The sequence below is a fragment of the Schistocerca piceifrons genome, chromosome 1, assembly GCF_021461385.2.
Source record: "Schistocerca piceifrons isolate TAMUIC-IGC-003096 chromosome 1, iqSchPice1.1, whole genome shotgun sequence".
Taxonomy (NCBI): domain Eukaryota; kingdom Metazoa; phylum Arthropoda; class Insecta; order Orthoptera; family Acrididae; genus Schistocerca; species Schistocerca piceifrons.
This window is the reverse complement of record NC_060138.1, coordinates 763,914,127-763,937,566: the sequence shown is the minus strand read 5'-3', so window position 1 is coordinate 763,937,566 and position 23,440 is coordinate 763,914,127. Positions and strand designations below refer to the sequence as shown.

Below are 23,440 nucleotides of genomic sequence, written 5' to 3'. Positions count from 1 at the left end.
CTTGCAGACGAGAGCATTGCCATAGCAATTTTTCATAATTCAGTTGTATATGTGCTCCTAACTCAATAAATGTTGCTCTGCGGCTCGGATATTGTCAAACCACCTATGTTATGATCGCACATGAACGTCTCAGCTTATTTTTGTAATCACCATCTCTGAAATCCCACAAACACGTCGCATTCGGGAGGACGACGGTTCAATCCCGCGTCCGGCCATCCTGATTTAGGTTTTCCGTGATTTCCCTAAATCGCTCCAGGCAAATGCCGGGATGGTTCCTTTCAAAGGGCACGGCCGACTTCCTTCTCCGTCCTTCCCTAATCCTCTCAGACCGATGACCTCGCTGTCTGGTCTCCTTCCCCGAAACAACCAACCAGCCAACCACAAACACGTATGCTAAGCATAGATATCTAAAAAAAATTCTCCATCCCCACTTCATATTTCAGTTTGTCTACACTCTACGAACACTCATAACCTCAAAACTCATGCAACTAGTGGTGCCAAAGTTTGAACACGCCGAAAGTGTTTAGTTTCGCCGAGTTGCGCAAACGCGCGGCGCGGTTGTGTAGTGGCTGGTAGCGCAGTTGCCTGCAACCTAGTGTCGTCGAGTAAACTAGGTTTTAACGCTACATGATTGCGCGATGCCGCCACAATCAGCCATGAAGTTTGCTTTGCCCATTAACAATTTTTATCATTATTAGTTTCTCAATTCCGGTACTATATCCAGACTTTGTGTATCACTGATGATGGCGTAAATACTCCATTATCGTTTCTGGAAATGCTGTTCTAGCCGCCGGATTGCCGCTTCTAAAGTCAGTTTTCGCTCTCGTGTAAATGCACAACCACTTTTAAAACGTGCTTGTTTCTGCTGATCTGGACAAGGTCACTTTTTGTGCAGTGAAGCAGAAGTAGAAATATCAGACTGAGTACAATATTGTCTGCCTCTAACATTTCACTGTAGAGAAACAGCCGTTGAGCTGACTAAATCAGAAACTGGAACAGCAGTCTTCCAGACGCGATTTGTGTAGAACAACTGAATATCGGAAAACACAAAGAAGTATATAATTGTTTACATAAACTTCTATTTGATTGATCTAGAAAACAGTTGTAGGCTCAAAACAGTTTCCAAAATTCGGTTTTCATCTTCCGGAAGCTGTGCTGCTTGTATCATACACCGCGTTGGGCTAGTCTAGTAACGTAATTTACATACGCTGTGTCTATGATTACGTTGATTAAATCGCAACATCTAAACTATAAAGAGCAACGTAGCACATTATTTGATCTATAAAATTCTTTTTATTTTATAACAGACTCTGTTACAATGTTCGTGTCCCAACGACACAGCCACATGAAGAACCCAACGTAATAGAGAAACCGGTCACAAATTTGATTTTCGCATTCGAGACGTAAATGCCAGTGATGAATATTTCATTTCTGCGGAAACCATGGCGAAAACCAAAAACAATTTATAACCTCACTTGATAAAGTCATTACTTATTTCTCATGCCACCACGGACCTTTATTGAATTTTCTGTGTGTTACATAACATCAAATAGTGTTCCCTTCTTGTGCCAAGTGCGATGAACGAAGTATAAACTGCTTCACGGAGCAGCTGCGGTGATTGGTCCAGCGATTCGTAGCGCACACTTTGGTGATAGACCATAACAAAAATAACGTGACAGGCTATGATATAACCGAGGTGCAATGGACTGGATAGCATTATTTTAAAAATGGCAACGTGTAGCTTTTGGAGAATTAAGAACATATCGAAAGCACTTCGTAGTTCTCCGTACTTGTTTCAAGAAGGCAAGTTTAATGTTCGATCAAACAGCTCATATAGTTCATCGAGTGGAGCAAAGCCCGGGATGAGTGTGACAAGATTAGGATTAATTAGCGTGGGGCTTGGGGCATTAGTTGGTACGGGATATTCGTTCCATAAAATGTACGAGGCGCGTGTACCAATTTTAAACAAGGGAACTGGTGCAGAATCTTTTGTGTTGAAGTCACTTCCCGATGTAGCGACTTCACGTTCGGTAAGAAGATAAACACCATATTCTTTCGATTAATTGTTACTTTTATTTAGACAAAATCTCTTGTACTAGAAATCTGATGTCCATATTGTTATTCACCTGCAGGTTGTAAGTCCGACGGACAACACAGGATTAAAACTGAAACTGTTTCAGTACCCGACTTGCCCATTTTGTTGCAAAGTTCGTGCCTTTCTTGATTACCATGGGTTTTCTTATGACGTCGTTGAAGTAGACCCAGTTTTGCGACAGGAAATAAAGTGGTCTCATTATAAAAAGGTTCCCATACTCCTAGCCCAAGTTGAAGATGGATACCAGGTATGTTTCTTACACACTGAAGAAATGTGATATCATCAAAATCATAACAGGCAGTTGACAGCAGTTGAAGGAATCAGTGGTACCATTTTGAATATCACATAATACAGAATTTGAAAAGTTAACTCATGTTTTTAATACAGGATTGGGCATTCTGCAATTAAAGTATTTCCTTTGGATGTATATGAGGAGGAGGCGCTCTTAATATCCGGGAATACCGCCAATTTCTGTGGCAAAGTGCAATCAGCCCTATAAAGTCGTCCCAAAATACCCACAGCTACACTAATTTCATGTTTTCAATTTAATAAATCCAAGCATGTTTGCTAATTTGTATTGTCTTCTGAGCGACGTGAGCAGTTTTCTGTGTATATGGATTAAGAAGCTAATTTACAGCCATTTCAGGCTTTTTGATATTGACAGGTGTAAGCTGTCATCATTTAAGTGACATTTCCAGTGCTTTCGATCCCAGAAAGATCTGAGACTATAAAATAATCTCACATGAGGGGTCTGTGTATTTGTTGCAATGTTTAAGGTGAAATGCATTCAGGTGGTTTATTTATTTACATGATTGTTGTTGTTGTTAGGAAGAAAGAAGCTTAGGTTTAACATTACAGTGAAACTGTAATTACAGATTAATGACACACCCAGATTAGGGAAGGAAATTAACTGTGTCCTTTCAAGAAAATGTTCTAGCATTTTTGTCTTAAATAATTTAAGATTTGTGCATAAAACCTAATTCTTGATGACTGGACTGGGGTTTGAATAATCCTCATGACTAAGAGGATTCTGTTTTAACCATTACATTACTGCATTCCGAGGCAGGCATTATTAACCCAACAAACTTGCATAATGGGAAATGTTGGAAGACAGTTTGATTTTTGTGTGGTGGCTTGATGTTCATTTTATGCTAGGCTTGAAGTTGTTTAAAAATTTCCAATTGATGCCTAATGAAACTGCATTATAGTCTAATGAGTTTGTTGACCATTGGTGTAGAAGACAGTCCAAAAGACTCGGAGTACCGGGTATGCTTCTCATTTGCATGCAGAAGTTGTGCTTTAAATTGTTGACCATTGCCACCTACTTTGCAGTTGTATTCTTATAACTTCAAAAGTATTATCAGCCTAATGAAACAAATGTTAGTAAAAGTATTATTGGGAGAAAAATCAGCAGAATGCGTCAAACATTGAAATGTGGGGGGAAAATGTCGCATTGGTGTAGTCTGGTTGTAAATTGAAGAGGAAGTGGACTCTGCACTGTCTCTACCTCACTATATCACAGGGAGCAGAAAGGCTGTTTCACAAAGTTATACTGACACTCACGTGGCACATCTTTTGAATCAGTGGTGACAGTGCGCAGACAGGGCTAGGGAGTGTTTGTTTTCCACTCATTTCCTTAACACTATTATGAAATATAGAAATCAGTAATTAATATAATTAATGGAACAAACACATGCAGACGGAATCTATGTAAATTGCAGCACAGAGTATTTCACTAGTAGACTAGAAATTTATGCTCCATCATCCTGTATGGCAGTTGTAGACTTCTTCTGGGAAATGTTGTTTATTCAGCCAGACGTGATGTTCACTCTTCAGCTAACACATAGAATATACCTGCACCTTTATAAGCCACCAGTTTTAAGTAATTTTTGTAGTGAGACTGCCAAAGGCATTGGAACAGCTGACATAGTAATGTTAACAACTAACTGGCCCTACACTGGTAGTAGAAAATTACGGTTTTAGAAAAGTATTACCAAGAACAAGTACTTCTGCCATGCAATGTAATTTATATAGTTGAGTACGGATGGTGAGGGAACAGGCTTGTTCTTTCGAGTCTGACAAGAGACACTATTGATTTTAAATTTTTCTGTACTGATAGCAGAGGTGGGTAGTGCTTGATACATCCCATTGAAATATCAAGACATTTAAATGACAGGAAATCACTTTCTGCATTGTGTGGTGGAAATCAAATCATTTAAAATAATGAGATTACTTCACATCTATCATTCATCAGATAATAATTTTTCAGCATTTATAATGAAACTTTAAGTGGTATTGAAATTTTACTGCTCAAGAAACCAACACTATTCTGCTCAGCAGAATCTGCTTTGTAGTAATTTCAATAGACAATTTGCACAACCTGTCATGTGGAAGAACCTACTGAACATTTCGAGGGTTATCATATATTTAGACATTTCTGCCATAGATCTATTAGTGTGTGGTGATGCAAGGATGTGAAATGAAGCTAAAGGTGTAATATCTGTTCATGGACTAATATAAAATTTGAAAAGGAACCTTATTATGAATTGTAGGACACTTATTTTGTGTTTGGTTTTTCAAGTACAAATGATGCAGCAAAAGATATCAATGTGCACAAAGTGGTATGTCGAGCGAGGACTATGTGTCAAGAGGCAGGCTACCACTTTCAAACATTTATTAAAACTAAACATTAACTACATCCTTCTAAATTTTAATGTTCAAGTGGACAAATTAAAAAAAAAATGAAATTAAAATTATTAACATGCATTTAAACTACAGTAAATGCTATTAAAGTTTCCAAACTTGTAAGAAACTTGGGTAACACAAACCTTATTTTTTAAAATCATGGAACAATCATTTACACAAATTCAGCAAGTGTAACTGATATCTGGGTCAGTACTCCAAGAGGTATTAATCAATTAAAATGTAAGAAACTATTTACACACCTTAGAAGTTGCCAGTGTTAAATTCTTGGCATTGCAGCTTGAGAATAAATTTAACTAGGGGGTGGGGGGGAAGGGGCATATGATAGAGCAGCTGAAGTGCCTAAACAAATTTCAGTTTCCTATGCGAATGTTGTCAGACACATGTGATATAAAAATAAAAGAAGCTTATGTGCTTACTTTCATTCCATAATGTCATACAAGATTATTTTCCGGGGTAACACATGAAACCAAGCTAAAGTTTTCCGAGCCTAAAATCATGCAATATGAATTATTTTTGGTGTGAACTAAATAAGAATAACCGTCACAAAGATATAGTCACTTACCTTGGTTCAGAAAGGTGTGCACTATTCAGCAGCACACATTTCCAATAACATGCCAGTGTACATAAAAAGTTTAACTAATAATAAAATTCAATTTGAAAAGAGTGTAAAGAACTTATTGGTGGCCAACTCCTTTTAATCCATTGATGAATTTTTTAGGGTCCCCCTAAATGGATCAGGTGTGCACTACCCATCAGATGCTGCTACTCAGGTTGCCGATTGTGTGTGGCGTGAACTCAAGGGTTTTTAGATTATGTGACTCTCCATCCAACCCAGATAATGATAGCTGTAGGAAACCTAGAAATATCAGTGTAAGATTGAAAGAAACCCCCCACAAGTGCGAGTATTAAAATCCTTATGGTAACCTGCCGAAGCATTCACAATGAAGTGCCAGAGTTTGAAGCACTCATGAAAAGCAGTAAAGCTCACGTAGTACTAAGAACAGAAAGCTGACAGAAACCTGAAATTGATAGCAGTGAGATTTTGAAGGAAAATTTAATTGTATATCAAGGGGTTAGGCAGGTGGGAAATGGAGGTGGTGTATTTGTCACAGTGGACAAGAAACTATAATCCACTGAGATAGAAACTGAAACTGCATGTGAGATTGTTTGGGCAAGACTCGTTATCAGGGTGAGCATAAAGTGATGACAGTTCCTTCTATTGCCCACCAGACTCATCCCTTGATGTAACTGAAAACTTCAGAGAAAACCTCATTTCTCTTGTACATAAGTTCCACAATCATACTGTAATCATTGGTGGAGACTTTAATCATCCAAAAACTAATTGGGAAAAGAACAGTTATGTGAGTGGTAGGCATGATAAGCTATCATGTGAAACATTAATAAATGCTTTCTCTGAAAATGCCTAGAACAGATACTTAGGAGCCCCACTCATGATGAAAATATATCGGATCTAATCGTTACCTGTTACCACTTTGAGGATGTCCACTTGGAAACTGGTATCAGTGATCGTGACATGGTTGTGGTAACAATGATTATCAAAGTACAAGGGACAGCTAAAACAAGCAAATATATATATATATATATATATTTGCTATATATATTCAGTAAACTAGATAGAACAAAAAATCAGTAGGCCTAGTGTCATATCTCAATGAGGAACTTGAAACTTTCAGCACAGGAGCATGTAAAGGAACCAGGGCTCAAGTTTAAAAATATAATTGACCAATCACTGAAAAGATACCTACCCAGTAGAACAGTTCATAATGTGAGGGAACACCCATGGTGTACAGTTACTATAAAGAAACTTCTAAAGAAACAGGGATTACTGTATAATAGGTGTAAAACATACTGTAGGGCTATAAATAGAGAGATGCTGAATGAATTACGTTTGGCTGTTTAGAGAGTAGTGCATGATGCCTTTAGTGACTGCCGTAGCAGAGTATTGTCAAACGATCTTTCACATCACCCAAATAAATTCTGGTTGCATGTAAAGGCTTTTAATGGCGCCAAAGTTAGTCTCCTAGCAAATGAGACAGGAACTGAAATTCAGGGTAGCAAAGCAAAAGCTGAAATGCTTGACTCTGTTTCCAAATGTCCCTTTACAAATAAAAACCCAGGAGAAATGCCCCAATTTAATCCTAATATCACCAAAAAGATTAGTGAGATAAGTATTAGTGTCAGTGGTGTTGAGAAACAGCTGAAATCGATAAAATTAAACAAATCTCTAGGGGCCCCATGGAATTCCTGCCAGATACTGAATTTGCAGCTGAGTAAGCTCCTCTTCTAACTATAATCTGTCATAGATCTCTCAAACAAAAAAACTGGGCAAAAAAAAAAAAAAAAAGGCACAGCTCACACCTGTCTACAAGAAGGGTAGTAGAAATGATCCACAAAACTATTGTCCAATATCCTTGACATCAATTTGTCATAGAATCTTAGAATGTTTTCTCAGCTCAAATATAATGAGGTATCTTGAACAAAATGACCACCTCAATGCCAACCAGCATGGATTCTGAAAACATTGATCATGTGAAACCCAATTTGCACTTATCTTACATGACATACTGAAAGATTGCATCAAGGCAGTCAGGTAGATAGAGTATTTCTTGACTTCTGTAAAGCATTTGTCTCAGTATTACACGTATGCTTATTATCAAAAGTACAAACTTGTGGGTATCAAATGCAATTTGTGACTGGATTGAGGACTTCTTGGTAGGAAGGATGCAGCACCTTATTTTGTGAGATGTAGAAGTAACTTTTGGTGTGCCCCAGGGAAATATGTTGGGACCCTTGCTGTTCATGTTATATATTAATGATCTTGCAGACAACATTAATACTAACCTCAGACTTTTTGCAAATGACGTAGTTATCCATAATAAAGTACTATCTGAAAGAAGCTGCACCTTGGTAACGTGGTGCGAAGATTGACTCCGTGCCATGTACAAAATATTGACTCCGTGCCGTGTACAACCCCCCCCCCCTCCCCCTTCCTGAGGGCTCACAAATTGTTTAATCGATTGAAGGTACGTGCTTGACTACCATAGGGCCACAGCATTTGCAGCGTTACTTCCCTTCCCTGCTGCATGCTTATACTTCCACTATACCTTTCTCTTTTGCCTCTACATCAGACAGTTTTCTTGTTGTTGGCGACTCTACTTGTGCTTGGTTTATGATTGGGCCTCGAGTTCCCACTTCTGACATATTCTACAACTTTTCACCATATAAACATATGGTCCCCATTATTGGATTTGACCTGCTACCAATTTTCAGAATTCTCCAGAAGTGCGGGTCACACAGGGAAGGTTTCCCAATGACGTGTGTACACCACCTTTGTGCCTTTCCATTGTGCACTCTTCCCTTTAGTAAGGTAACACAACCAAAACTGAGCATGGTAGCCATCCTACTGGGGGAGGGATTTGTCAAGTACCTGCAAGGTGGTAGGCCCCTAACTACGCAGGGATCGCACGGTTGGTGCCCGAGCTGAAAATTCCCCAGGATGCCAGGGAGTATGTGCTCATCATGACTGGGGTATGGGGACTCCAAGCAATGGATTGCTGGCCAGGTAGCCTCTGTTGTGGCTGGGTGGTGCCCGTGGGGAGAGTCCCCGTTTGTAGTGGGTGGCACCATGGTTGATCGGCTGCAATTGAAGCAGATGAAGTTATCTTCCTCTGGTGACCATGTGGCCCCAGCTGTCTCTAATAAAGGACAGTACTCCTTCCATACAGAGAGAGATACGATCCTAAAATTTTGCCTTCCCTGGCTATATCTTGGGAGGAACATAGGGCTAAGTAGCAAGCAGAGCAATACTCCCCACAATACTTGGTTTGTACAGGGACTGATGGTGAATACTTACTCTCCACAAAATCCTTGTTGTTTGTGGAGAACTTAGAAGGCAAGTTTGGGGAAGTGTCATCTATCTCTAAAACTGAAAGTGTAACAAGCTGGGTAACTGTCACTCCCCAAAAGTCTAAATTTAGTTCAGGGCATCATTTTCCAGAGATGAGGTGTTACAGTCTGATGATGAGCTATGCACCAACTTGGAGCGATGGAGTGTAAACTTTGTCTGTTGTGTACATAAGAAGCCAAAGGACAGTAGCCTTGCTATTAGTGCCTTCATCTGGGTCTTTGAGAGCAATTCATTAATTCATTGCCTGAAAAGGTCAAGGAGATGGTATACTGATGCAATGTGAAACCGTATGTCCCCCCTTCCCCTCGCAGTGCTTAAAGTGCTTGAAATTTGGGCTCATGTCTTAATGTTGCAATGCTGGCCCCATCTGTTGATGAGCACTGCATGTGAATGCTCCCTGTGCACCTCCCCCGTCCTTGTCAAATGACAAAAGCACCTCTTTCCCTTTTCACCAGATTGTACTGTTCTCTAGAGAGAAAAGAAAATACAAGACTGTGGACAAACTCAGCCACCAAGAAGCCAAGAAGAAGAAATAAGAGTGGTTGCACCCAGCATGTCAAGTAATGTCATTTGCTACAGCTACAATGGCATTGTCCCTTTGGTGATGGTACTCCCACTGTTACACTCCTACAGTGGGTCCTCTGGGCCGCTTAACCATGCCTACCTCCATGACGGTTGTGGGCTCCACCTCTTGCTGCTTCCCCCACACCTACTTCGGGATCAGTGAGAGTTCCCATCCACCAGGGACATTGGTCCCCACGTTGGAAACAAATCACCTTCTTCTGGCTTCTCTCACCAGCAAGGGATCCCTCTGGACACTTTCTTCTAAGGTTTCCTCCAGTCTACAACCAGATACCAGCTAGTGGCTGAAGGAGCCACAGGCTGCTGGTTGCATGGCTTCGTGATCACCCTTTTTACCTGAAACTGATTCTGAGAAGCCCTCACAATCATCAAGGAGAGGAAAGACAAGGAAAAAGTCCTCCAAGGAGGACATTCTGGTGGCTCCCACATCACCATCTCCTGCCTGTTCCACTCCTGTGGCTCTGGCAGAGATTCTGGCACCCCTGAAGCCCCATTTTGCACCACACAATGGAACCCAGAACCCATGTATATTGATGCCATAACCGCTCAACCAGTGGCTGCAGGTGACCCTAAGGCATAACCTGCCCCCTTGATCCCTTCATGACCTCACTGTGAATCAAAAAAATTATTCTCCAGTAATGGTTTCTTCCAACAACTGGCTGAGATAAGACATCTTTTAAGAACATCATCTGCCTCCTGTATTGCCCTTCAGGAGACTTGGTTTCCAGCAATGTAAACCCCAGCCCTTCATGGAATTTGGGGATATTATAAGAATCATGCTGCCTATGACAGGGTGTTGAGCAGAGTTTTCCCATATGTTCTAGACCCTCTACATGTGAACTCTTCCATCTTAATGCACTTTGGAGGCAGTTGATTTTCAGGTAAGGGGATTTCAGGATATTACCACGTGCGATATTTACCTACCTTGTGACAGTGAAGTGTCTCGGAACACACTGTTTGCATTTATGGCGTGGAACCATGGTCACTGGCCACAGTAAAGACCTCGAAAATGTACTGGCACTACTGGTACCCACACACACTTCACCTTTTGGGCTGTAGGCCTTTCTACTTACAGTCCTTGTCTTCACTCATCCATCCAGTGGAGGGGCCACGATGACATGTGAGGTAGTGAACACTTCCCAGTCTTCCTTTCCCTCCCTCACTGTCATTTTCCTGGACACCAGAGCAGATGTGCTCTAAACAGCACTGACTAGAATGCTTTTACTTCTGCTGTTGACTTTGCCACATTGAGATATCGATGAGGCAGTCCAGAAAACAATAGCAGCCATTCTTTTGGCAGATGATTTAGTAATCCCTTGTTCCTTGGGCCTGCCCCGATGGATGGTGGTACCTTGGTGGTCTTTGGAAATTACAGAGGCCATTCGAGATCATAGGTGGGCTCAGCACCGTAAGTGGCATCCATCTATGGAACACCTCATTGCCTTTAAGTGGCTCCGTGCCTGGGTCTGCCACCTAATAAAAAGACAGAAGTGAGAATGATGGGAGTAGAATATTTGTGCACGTGGTCCTTGAATTTTGCTAAAGTGTGTGGGAACCGTACCAAATAGGACTAACAGGGGATATTGAACATATACAGAGAAGGGCAGCATGAATAGTCCACAGGTTTGTTTGCTCTGTGAGAGAATGTCACAGAGATACTGAAAGAACTGAACTGGAAGACTCTTGTAGATAGACGTAAACTATCCCGAGAAAGTCTATTAACAATGTTTAAAGCAATAATCTTAAAATAATTGCTCTAGGAATATGGTGCAAACCCATACATATCATTCACTTAGGGATCATGAGGATAAGATTAGAATAATTATTGCATGCATGAAGGTATTCAAACAGTCATTTTTCTGGGCGCCGTAAGCGAGTGGAATGGGAAGAGACCGTAATAATTGGTACAATGGGACTTACCCTCTACCATGCACCTAACAGTGGTTTGCAGAGTATAGATGTAGATGTAGAACAAATTGATGCATTTATGCTGTTATTAATATCACATAATAATAATAATAATAAATGTCGTGTGACTAGGGCCTCCCGTCGGGTAGACCGTTCGCCATGTGCAAGTCTTTCGATTTGACGCCACTTCGGCGACTTGTGCATCAGTGGGGATGAAATGATGATGATTAGGACAACACAACACCCAATCCCTGAGTAGAGAAAATCTCTGACCCAGCTGGGAATCAAACCCGGGCTCTTAGGATTGAAATTTTGTCGTGCTGACCACTCACCTATCAGGGGTGGACAATATCACGTAATGTGCACATTGAGTACAGCCTCACTTCTGCACAAATTGTATGCAGTAATGCGATCATTGTAAATAAATGCTGTATAATGTTCTTTATATTTTTTAATTTTATGATGTGTGGCTACAATAGCCAAATAATGTGCCTAAGTGTATTGAAAATTTTTCTTTGAGCAATTCCATATTCACAAGGCAGTTTCATTTGGGATCCATGGTAGGTACATTAATATATCTGTTGTTATTTTGTATTTTTGTTTTCTGGCATGTTCTACATCCCAGATGATCTCCTCACTGTGGATCAATTGGAATGAAAAGCAGTAATCCTCCAGTAATGTTTCAATAATTTAACTAGTGAGAGCCTATCTTAAATACACTTAATAAATGTCTGTGGCCATTATGTAGACAAAGTGATATAAGATTAAGACCTTCAACACTTTTCCCCACACAATATGCTGTATCTGATCAACGAATTGTGCCCTATGGTGTAAAATTCAGGAAGACTATGGTGAGATGAGAGCAATATTACATAGCACAGGATAACAACATGGACTTATACCATCAATTCCTTTATACTGCCACAACCATCAGAGGCAAGTTTTGCAGGAGTAATATTTGTTCCCTTCTAACATGCCAGTAACTGAAGCCACCAAAATGCCAGATGTCTTTAGACACAGTGGCAGTATTGGAGACTAGAGTGTACTGGTTAATGTACCAAATCAATCCTTTGCTGGCCACAAATATGACCACATATTACTCACTTAAGCTAGCCCAATAATCCTCAGCAGTCTTAGTCATAAACAACAATTGCAGGACGTCTCATCATACACATTCTCCCATAAATCCAGGTAAGCCATGGCGCATCACCAAAACCAAACCAGTGCCTTTCGCCAGACAATCACTTTTATCATGCTAGTGCTGCTCATGAAAGCTGGAACCACAAACGTAGAGCATGTGGGGTATTGTGTGTTTCTTTTAGAAATAATCTACAGCCTGTAAGTTCTTTCTATCCTAAGAGACAAATTCTTCAGGTAGCAATGTGTATCACTCTTTCTTCTTCCGTTATGATTGCAGTGTGTTTAGTTTTGTAGTGAACTGCGTGTCTCTAGACAGATATTGCCTCTCCAAATCGAGCAGTAATTTCTTGAATGTTCAGGCCACTCTTGTTCTGTAGCAGTCTTATGTCAGTTTAGGTGAAGTCAAGCACTCTTCCAATGTTTTTATCCCAGTCAGCTGGTGGTCTTCCTTGCAAATGGTTACTCTACCTTGGGCTTCATGTGAGGTCAGCTGTCATCCACCTTTCTTCATTTTATCTTTCAATGTGGTCTGCCCATTTCCATCTCAGTACATTAATTAATTATTCATTGTATTATGGTTTTCAGAAATGAATGAAACCAGTTGTCTTTTGTGATGATTTTTTTAATTATTTTTTGTTGCCATTATTGGTTTCAAGTGTCTAGCAACTCATCATAAGTTTGTAGCATTCTGTGGCTCATTGTGTAGCTGTGGCAAGATAGAAAAAATCAAAACAAGTGGTGAAATAACTTCAGTTATTTACATCATGTTGTAAATAATTCCATATATTTCACCAGTATACATTCATCCCATTTTCATCTTAAGAAGCTTTTTTCCTTAAATATTTCTGTGTGTGCCTTGCTGATTTTTATTGGAATCAGTGCAGGACTTAACTTCCATGTACCATGGAAAATATTCATGAAGCTCTCAGTGCATTTTGAAGATATATTTTTGAACTCTGCACTTGACACCTTTTAATCTTTGTCAGCTTTATCTTTTTATTGGAGCATCAAACAGTAATTTCAGTGAAGTTGAGTAAACAACCTTTGTGTGATATTTTCCTGTAATTATTAACATAAATAAAATAATAAGCAATTGTTGTATACAGCAGATAAAATGACTAATGACTTAGCCATCTCTAATCACACATGGTACAAGCTTTTCAACTGTCGTCAGTTTGATGCCTTACATGTCTGCCCCATAATGTATGATACTGTCTTAATGAGTATGTGGCAAAAGGAAGGGGATGAAAACTAATGCTGGCACATAGCAAACTGGTTTCTTTGCAGTTGCTTTGAAAAGGAATTGTACAAAAAGTTAAGAGGCATACAAGATATTCTGTCTACTAAGAAAATCAAGTGGTGCCTACAAATTGTTTAAGTTAGTGTGAATGTCAGTATCCTTCACACTTGTTTACCATCACAGTTCGTTCTACATGAACCATCTTAAACTGAAAGGAAAATGAGTGCCTAAGTGTTACAAAATTGTTTTCTCTTTGCAGCAGCTGAATGACAGTTCAATGATTATTTCGGCACTTATGTCGTACCTTTATGAAAGAGACCAGACTTTACAAGATGTCGTCAAATTTTATCCCAGTATTGAGTACAAAGATGATAATGGAACTGTCAAAAAGGAGATAATGAATCGCTATTTTCTGATGTTTCATGGAAATATCCCTAAAGATAGGACGAAGGAAGATATCTTGTAAGTATTTGGAACATTAGAACAATACTATCCAAAATTTATGTGATGTTGTTCACATTTTTCAAATTCAGAAGAATGATTTAGTTTCTTTATTATTTATTTATTTATTTGGCAAAGTCTTTTTTATAACTGTATTCAACAGTTTTTGATAAATTATGAAACATTAAAAGGTATGTTGGGAAGTCCAGGATGGAATAATAATAATAATAATAATAATAATAATAATAAGGAAAGGACAGGTTGCTCACCACAGAGTTGTGCTTGCTTGCTTGTGTGTGTGTGTCTTTTTTTTCTGCATAATTTTTTTATTGTGCTGTCTGTGACTCAGTGCCTCCTGTATTTAGTGAGTAGCAGTTTATCCTTTTCATATTTTTGTTGAACATGCACAGTTTAAATTTATGTCCCAGATCTCTAGTTTCTCCCACCAAATAAAATTGACAATGATCATACAGAATTACTTAAAAACTGTATGTCTCCTTGAGATAATATCCCTTGTGATAGCTGATACGGCTGCTTGTTTTTTAGTTCCATTCTTTCACTGCCAGAGCATAGCATCCACTTCTCAACTGAACTGTCATGCTACCTGCATATATATAAACAAGCCCTTTCAGCTGAATAGACATTTTTTGAAATTAAAGGAAATGAATCAGCTTTTTGCGTGTTTTGGTTACTTGTTATAGAAAAATGATAACACAGTCTTTACTATGTGAAAACTTGCCTGTAAATTTTTGAACACCTTTGTACTTGGAGTTCCGAAGTGCTCACTGTTCACTAGATCCAGGAGGAATAAGGTGATTATAGTCAAGCAAATGTGTTTCTTGAATTTTGGAATCCTTTCCAAATATCTAGGATTAAAGCAGATGAGAGCCTATTGTAAACTAAGTCAGATATTGATGTAGCACCTGGACTCCACCAAGAAGCTGAGTATGTCACAGATTTTTTTTAAAAAAAAGCCTATAAAGAATGTGCTAAATGTTCTGTTATCAGTAAAAAATAAAAACTCTGCTGGGTGGGATGGAATACCTATTAAAATGATGAAAACTATGTATCACTTAATAGCACCCTCACTAACTCAAATAATTAATCAATCTTCTGAAAAGGGGTGTTTTCTGGCGGGTTGAAGTATGCTGAAGTCAGATCTCAGTTCAAGTAAAGATAAAGGGTGCATGGGAAGCTGTCACAAACCTGTAGAAAGTGTTAAAATAGCCGCAAACCAGCTCCAAAATGTTATCGTAAAAATCATTATTATAAATAACCAATTTGGATTCCAACAAGGAAAAACACTTGCATGCAGTGAATAATTTTTATTGAAGAGATGAGTGAACATTAAAAATGTGTGGAACATGGAAGAAGTTGAAGTTGACATGATCAGATTCCTTGACCTAAACAGGGACAAGAACTTAAGCTGGAACATACATGTTGAGTTCCTATCAAATAAATTGAGTAGTTTTGTATTTGCAGTGGAAATAGTAGTAAATGGTACTGACTTTAGTACTCAAAAAATAGTGTATCATAGTTATTTTGTATCTGTCATTAGGCATGGTATAATTTTCTGTGGAAGTTCAAGTAGTTTATCTTGAATACTGAAGCTGCAGATGAAAATTACCAGATACATATGTACTGCACAGCAAAAAGAATCTTGTCACCCAGTATTTCAAAAACTGAAGATCCTAACTGTTCCCTCCATATACACACATGAAATTGTAATCTTCCTACACAGCAAACAAAAATTATTTGAAGAGAATCATTTTAGCTGCACATACAACACAAGACATAAAGAGAATTTTATGCTACCAACACACAAATTTAAATTTTATGCATGGACCCTGCAATATATGGTGATGGCAATATATAAGAAAGTAATTGGTAAAAACATATGTAATACTAGCTGCGCCTCGTGGAGTTACCTACAGTTAAACAGTTATTTATAAAGAAATGTTAATGTCAGTTGCGGCCCAGCGGACATAGACGTCAAAGAGGGAAGAGGAGATAAAGATGAAAAGAAAGAAAAGAGAGAGAGAGAGAGAGAGAGAGAGAGAGAGAGAGAAGGGGGGGGAGAAGAAAAAAAAACCCGGACAATGAGAGAAGCTGACAGAATACATTACACCGAGTAGCAAATTACAAAATGTGCCAGGAAAGGGAATAAATAATTTCACAACTCTTCGCGACATGCTTAGAACAGGAAAGATCATAAATATCTAGGTGTATGTGGAAAGCCAGAAATCTAATGTAATAACATTGACCATCCCCTGGGAACAGTGATATTTTAATAAAAGGTTCAGGGTATTTGCTATCTCCATTCCAAAGTTCATCCAGAAGTGTCCAGCCACTTCAGTGTAAAACAGTAACAAAAACATTCTAGATCAACGAAGAAAGAAAATCAGCAATTTCTAGTTTGGTACAGCGCAAAGTTCATTATATTTGTATGTGCAACAACATCATCAGCCTTCACGTGTGAGGGCTCCCGTGTCATAATCCAATCCAGCCTCACTAAAAGCCTATCACGTTATACATGTAAAGGCACGATGTGTCTCTGTCCTACAGCATTCAAATGACACCACCGTTGAGAGTCTTAAAGTGCTTGTATGGGAGTATAGATTAAACACTGTGAGGATTATATAAGCATTATATTAATTACTTCGAATCATATTGTTGTTGTTGTTGTTGTTGTGGTCTTCAGTCCTGAGACTGGTTTGATGCAGCTCTCCATGCTACTCTATCCTGTGCAAGCTTTTTCATCTCCCAGTACCTACTGCAACCTACATCCTTCTGAATCTGCTTAGTGTATTCATCTCTTGGTCTTCCTCTACGATTTTGACCCTCCCCGCTGCCCTCCAATACTAAATTGGTGATCCCTTGATGCCTCAGAACATGTCCTACCAACCGATCCCTTCTTCTGGTCAAGTTGTGCCACAAACTTCTCTTCTCCCCAATCCTATTCAATACTTCCTCATTAGTTATGTGCTCTACCCATCTAATCTTCAGCATTCTTCTGTAGCACCACATTTCGAAAGCTTCTATTCTCTTCTTGTCCAAACTATTTATCGTCCATGTTTCACTTCCATACATGGCTACACTCCATACGAATACTTTCAGAAATGACTTCCTGACACTTAAATCGATACTGGATGTTAACAAATTTCTCTTCTTCAGAAACGCTTTCCTTGCCATTGCCAGCCTACATTTTATATCCTCTCTACTTCGACCATCATCAGTTATTTTGCTCCCCAAATAGCAAAACTCCTTTACTACTTTAAGTGCCTCATTTCCTAATCTAATTCCCTCAGCATCGCCCGACTTAATTAGACTACATTCCATTATCCTTGTTTTGCCTTTGTTGATGTTCATTTTATATCCTCCTTTCAAGACACTGTCCATTCCATTCAACTGCTCTTCCAAGTCCTTTGCTGTCTCTGACAGAATTACAATGTCATCGGCGAACCTCAAAGTTTTTATTTCTTCTCCATGAATTTTAATACCTACTCCGAATTTTTCTTTTGTTTCCTTTACTGCTTGCTCAATATACAGATTGAATAACATTGGGGAGAGGCTACAACCCTGTCTTACTCCCTTCCCAACCACTGCTTCCCTTTCATGTCCCTCGACTCTTATAACTGCCATCTGGTTTCTGTACAAATTGTAAATAGCCTTTCGCTCCCTGTATTTTACCCCTGCCACCTTTAGAATTTGAAAGAGAGTATTCCAGTCAACATTGTCAAAAGCTTTCTCTAAGTCTACAAATGCTAGAAACGTAGATTTGCCTTTCCTTAATCTTTCTTCTAAGATAAGTCATAAGGTCAGTATTGCCTCACGTGTTCCAGTGTTTCTACGGAATCCAAACTGATCTTCCCCGAGGTTGGCTTCTACTAGTTTTTCCATTCGTCTGTAAAGAATTCGTGTTAGTATTTTGCAGCTGTGACTTATTAAGCTGATAGTTCGGTAATTTTCACATCTGTCAACACCTGCTTTCTTTGGGATTGGAATTATTATATTCTTCTTGAAGTCTGAGGGTATTTCGCCTGTTTCATACATCTTGCTGACCAGATGGTAGAGTTTTGTCAGGACTGGCTCTCCCACGGCCGTCAGTAGTTCCAATGGAATATTGTCTACTCCGGGGGCCTTGTTTCGACTCAGGTCTTTCAGTGCTCTGTCAAACTCTTCACGCAGTATCATATCTCCCATTTCATCTTCATCTACATCGTCTTCCATTTCCATAATATTGTCCTCAAGTACATCGCCCTTGTATAGACCCTCTATATACTCCTTCCACCTTTCTGCTTTCCCTTCTTTGCTTAGAACTGGGTTTCCATCTGAGCTCTTGATATTCATAGAAGTCATTCTCTTATCTCCAAAGGTCTCTTTAATTTTCCTGTAGGCGGTATCTATCTTACCCCTAGTGAGATAGGCCTCTACATCCTTACATTTGTCCTCTAGCCATCCCTGCTTAGCCATTTTGCACTTCCTGTCGATCTCATTTTTTGAGACGTTTGTATTCCTTTTTGCCTGTTTCACTTACTGCATTTTTATATTTTCTCCTTTCATCAGTTAAATTCAGTATTTCTTCTGTTACCCAAGGATTTCTACTAGCTCTCGTCTTTTTACCTACTTGATCCTCTGCTGCCTTCACTACTTCATCCCTCAAAGCTACCCATTCTTCTTCTACTGTATTTCTTTCCCCCATTCCTGTCAATTGCTCCCTTATGCTCTCCCTGAATCTCTGTACAACCTCTGGTTCTTTTAGTTTATCCAGGTCCCATCTCCTTAAATTCCCACCTTTTTGCAGTTTCTTCAGTTTTAATCTACAGGTCATAACCAATAGATTGTGGTCAGAGTCCACATCTGCCCCTGGAAATGTCTTACAATTTAAAACCTGGTTCCTAAATCTCTGTCTTACCATTATATAATCTATCTGATACCTTTTAGTATCTCCAGGGTTCTTCCATGTATACAACCTTCTTTCATGATTCTTAAACCAACTGTTAGCTATGATTATGTTGTGCTCTGTGCAAAATTCTACCAGGCGGCTTCCTCTTTCATTTCTGTCCCCCAATCCATATTCACCTACTATGTTTCCTTCTCTCCCTTTTCCTACACTCGAATTCCAGTCACCCATGACTATTAAATTTTCGTCTCCCTTCACAGTCTGAATTATTTCTTTTATTTCATCATACATTTCTTCAATTTCTTCGTCATCTGCAGAGCTAGTTGGCATATAAACTTGTACTACTGTAGTAGGTGTGGGCTTCGTGTCTATCTTGGCCACAATAATGCGTTCACTATGCTGTTTGTAGTAGCTTACCCGTATTCCTATTTTCCTATTCATTATTAAACCTACACCTGCATTAGCCCTATTTGATTTTGTGTTTATAACCCTGTAGTCACCTGACCAAAAGTCTTGTTCCTCCTGCCACCGAACTTCACTAATTCCCACTATATCTAACTTCAACCTATCCATTTCCCTTTTTAAATTTTCTAACCTACCTGCCCGATTAAGGGATCTGACATTCCACGCTCCGATCCGTAGAACGCCAGTTTTCTTTCTCCTGATAACGACATCCTCTTGAGTAGTCCGCGCCCGGAGATTCGAATGGGGGACTATTTTACCTCCGGAATATTTTACCCCGAATCATATTATGTGGGAGATATTAAACAATAAAAGCATTTGCACAAATACAATACAGTTCAGAAGTCATAGAGCAAATAGCTTTTTTCAAGAGTATTGTAACACATTTCACTTTATGATCTTCAAATCGATAAATGTCTTGCACTACACTCTGTTAAATGTAGCCCATGTGTTAATTAAGGGTATATGCTAATTCTGTTCCAGATTTCTTCAGGATCCGTCCAGTCATTTCAATGTGGAACAAACATACACACAAACATTCACATTTATAATATATATGGGATGAAGCCAGAGATTAAAAAAATAAGACTACAGCAAATTCTGTGGGAGGAATGGTACTATTTGGTAGTGGAGGATGAAAGCAGGGGGGTAATATATATAATATTAATTATGGTAAAACTTCACCATGACCATGGAACAACTGCTTTTTTTTAATAATAATAATAATAATAATAATAATAAAATCAGTTGTTCTATGGTCATGGTGAAGTTTACCATAATTTTTGATGATAAGTCTCCTGTAACTGAATCTAACGGTTAAGATGATGTATATTATGAGACTGATAAATCACAATTACAATTTCACTCAACTGTGTAAGAACTAATGTGCTGTCACTGACAGTATGTTTATTGCATGCATCTACATCTACATCTACATGATTACTCTGTTATTCACAATAAAGTGCCTGGCAGAGGGTTCAAAGAACCATCTTCATGCTGTCTCTCCACCGTTCCACTCTCGAATGGCACACGGGAAAAACGAGCACTTAAATTTTGCTGTGCGAGCCCTGATTACTCTTATTTTATCGTGATGATAATTTCTCCCTATGTAGGTGGGTACCAACAGAATGTTTTCGCAATCGGAGGAGAAAACTGGTGATTGAAATTCATGAGAAGATCCCATCGCAATGAAAAACGCCTTTGTTTTCATGATTGCCAATGAATTGCAGTCTTTGGTTTGCTCTACCCACAATATTATTTATGTGATCGTTCCAATTTAGGTTATTTGTAATTGTAATCCCTAAGTATTTAGTTGAATTTACAGCCCTCAGATTTGTGTGACTTATCGCCTAATCAAAATTTAGCTGATTTCTTTGAACAGGTATGCAGTAGTATTATAGAGTTTCTGTCAAATAGAGCATCATACATGATCTGGATTAGAGAGTCATTGGAAACAAACATAACATTATATTGTTCTGTAGGACTGCTGCTATTTGGAGAACAGGGGGGCACTTTTTCTTTAGTGAATTTAAAAGTAGTGGGAGCTACAGTGAGAGGACTGTTGCAGATGGAACATATTTAATTTCTTAACCAATATATAGAGGTAATGTTTGGATGAATCATATAACTGAAATGACTTATTGAAGTGGTAGAAGGAGCACATGTTGCTATATTAGAAATATTGGTTAATGCAAAATTATGGAGCTAAAAGTAGAAAGTGTGGAAAGTTACACTGTAGCTGTACACCATACAGAAAATGAAACATGAAGTACAATTATAACTAGGGTCGACGTAGGTGTCATTCTACAAAAATTCTCAAAGAATGTGAATCTCCTGAGGATTTTAGCATGTAACTATAACTCCTTCATGCTAGTGGCATCAAAGTGTATTCCAGTTCCACACAATGCATCTTTAAGTCAGCAGTAGTGTTATCTAGCTTAGCATTTAACTATGCACTTTGAGACTTTAAATCAGGGCCAAATTGTTCTATAAAAGTCTGCAGTAACCTTTTCCCAATTAAAAACTGTCAAATAGCAGGTGACTTTGTTGAAGTATATATAAAAATCATCAGTTTTTAACCATACAACGTGCATGCGTGCTCCCCCACCTCTGCGCACACACACACACACACACACACACACACACACACACACACACACACACACACACAGAACTCCTGAAGATGAAGATAGACGTTGACTCTGGATATTGTACCACAGACACAGTCCCATTGACTGTTCAGAGATGTCACTAAACCTGCCCAAAGATGTAAACAACCATGTATGAGCAGTGCCTATTAGATGGAGGGGGTCCGTCAGCTGATCAGTTCCAGTCATTCCACCATGAAGGAGGTACGCGGCTCGTGTTGTCTGTAGTTCAACCATGCCTAGGCAGTCAATACTGCGGTTCGATCATGTCCGCATTGTTACTTTGTGCCAGGAAGGGGTCTCAGCAAGGGAAGTGTCCAGGTGTCTTGGAGTGAATCAAAGTGATTTTGTTTGGACATGAAGGGCATACAGAGAGACAGGAACTGTTGATGACATGCCTTGCTCAGGCCGCCCAAGGGCTACTGTTGCAGTGGATGACCACTACCTACGGATTGTGGCTCAGAGGAACCCTAACAGCAATGCCACCATGTTGAGTAATGCTTTTCGTGCAGCCACAGGACGTGGTGTTATGACTCAAAGTGTGTGCAATAGGCTGTATGATGTGCAACTTAACCCCCGACGTTGATGGCGAGGTCCATCTTTGCAACCACGACACTATGCAGCATGGTACAGTTGGGTCCAGCAACATGCTAAATGTACCGCTCAGGATTGGCAACACATTTCTTCACTGATGAGTGTCACATGTGCATTCAACCAGACGATCATCGGAGACGTGTTTGGAGGTTGAACGCCGTAGACACACTGTCCAATGAGGGCAGCAAGGTGGAGGTTCCCTGCTGTTTTGGGGTGGCATTATGTGGGGCTGACGTATGCCGCTGGTGGTCTTTGAAGTCACCATAATGGCTGTACGTGAATGCCATCCTCCGACCAATAGTGCAACCATATCGGCAGCATATTGGTGAGGCATTCGTCTTCATGGACAACAATTGTGAATGACTTCCTTCAGGATAATGACATCACTTGACTAGAGTGGCCAGCATGTTCTCCAGAGATGAACCCTATCGAACATGCCTGTGATAGATTGAAAAGAGCTGTTTATGGACGACGTGACCCACCAACCACACTGAGGGATCTACGCTGAATCACCGTTGTGGAGTGGGACAATATGGACTAACAGTGCCTTGATGAACTTGTGGATAGTATGCTACGATGAATACAGGCATGCATCAATGCAAGAGGACGTGCTACTGGGTATTAGAGGTACCTGTGCGTACAGCAATCTGGACTGCTACCGCTGAAGATCTCGCTGTATGGTGGTACAACATGCAGTGTGGGGTTTTCATGAGCAATAAAAAGGGCAGAAATGATGTTTATATGGCTTCAACACAGTGAATTTGTACAGCTCATCACATCAAGATGATGATGCTGAGCTACATCACTGCATATGGTGCCGACCGGTTGTTGTAGATTCTTGTGCTTCTGCCATTGATACTGCTAGCTACTGCGTCATTGCTGAAGCATGTTGTCAGCCACCAGTGTTTCTTCCTGTGGACTTAAAATTCCTCTGCAATGTATTTTTGCCTTGTAACTGTTACTTATTGGCAAAATTATTTCCTTTTTAAAGTTTGACTTCCCGTGTGTGTAATTAGCGTAGCATTTCTTAATGTTACATTGTTTACTCAGTTGTCAATGACAACAGCCACACTTTTCCAATAAATCTCTGATTAAAATTCAGAATTCTTCTTAAATAATTCCCCTTTTCTTCTGTTACTCCATTCAGTTCCAGCATTTATTGTTCTGTTGCCAGAATACTATGTTCCACTTGTTGTTTAATTTCTCATGAGCTGTAACTACTGGATCTTATTTGGCTCCCCTTTTTTTTATTTATTCTTGACTGAGATTGTGTGGATTTCTTGGCCTTTTTCTG

At 39.4% G+C, this 23,440-nt stretch overlaps 1 protein-coding gene across 3 annotated transcripts in view; it reads left to right on the top strand.

Moving 5' to 3' along the window:
- The first annotated feature begins 1,553 nt into the window (after positions 1-1,553).
- Positions 1,554-23,440, top strand: part of LOC124788509 (prostaglandin E synthase 2-like) — a 48,037-nt gene continuing 26,150 nt past the window's right edge. Inside the window, exons 1-3 of one of the 3 annotated variants that reach the window (XM_047255789.1) lie at positions 1,555-2,030; positions 2,133-2,342; positions 13,862-14,061. In XM_047255789.1, the coding sequence (XP_047111745.1) occupies positions 1,728-2,030; positions 2,133-2,342; positions 13,862-14,061 (713 nt within the window). In that variant the 5' untranslated portion in view covers positions 1,555-1,727. Of the gene's footprint in view, positions 2,031-2,132; positions 2,343-13,858; positions 14,062-23,440 lie in introns of all 3 variants that reach the window. The other 2 variants (XM_047255781.1, XM_047255796.1) reach the window with 2 other exon arrangements.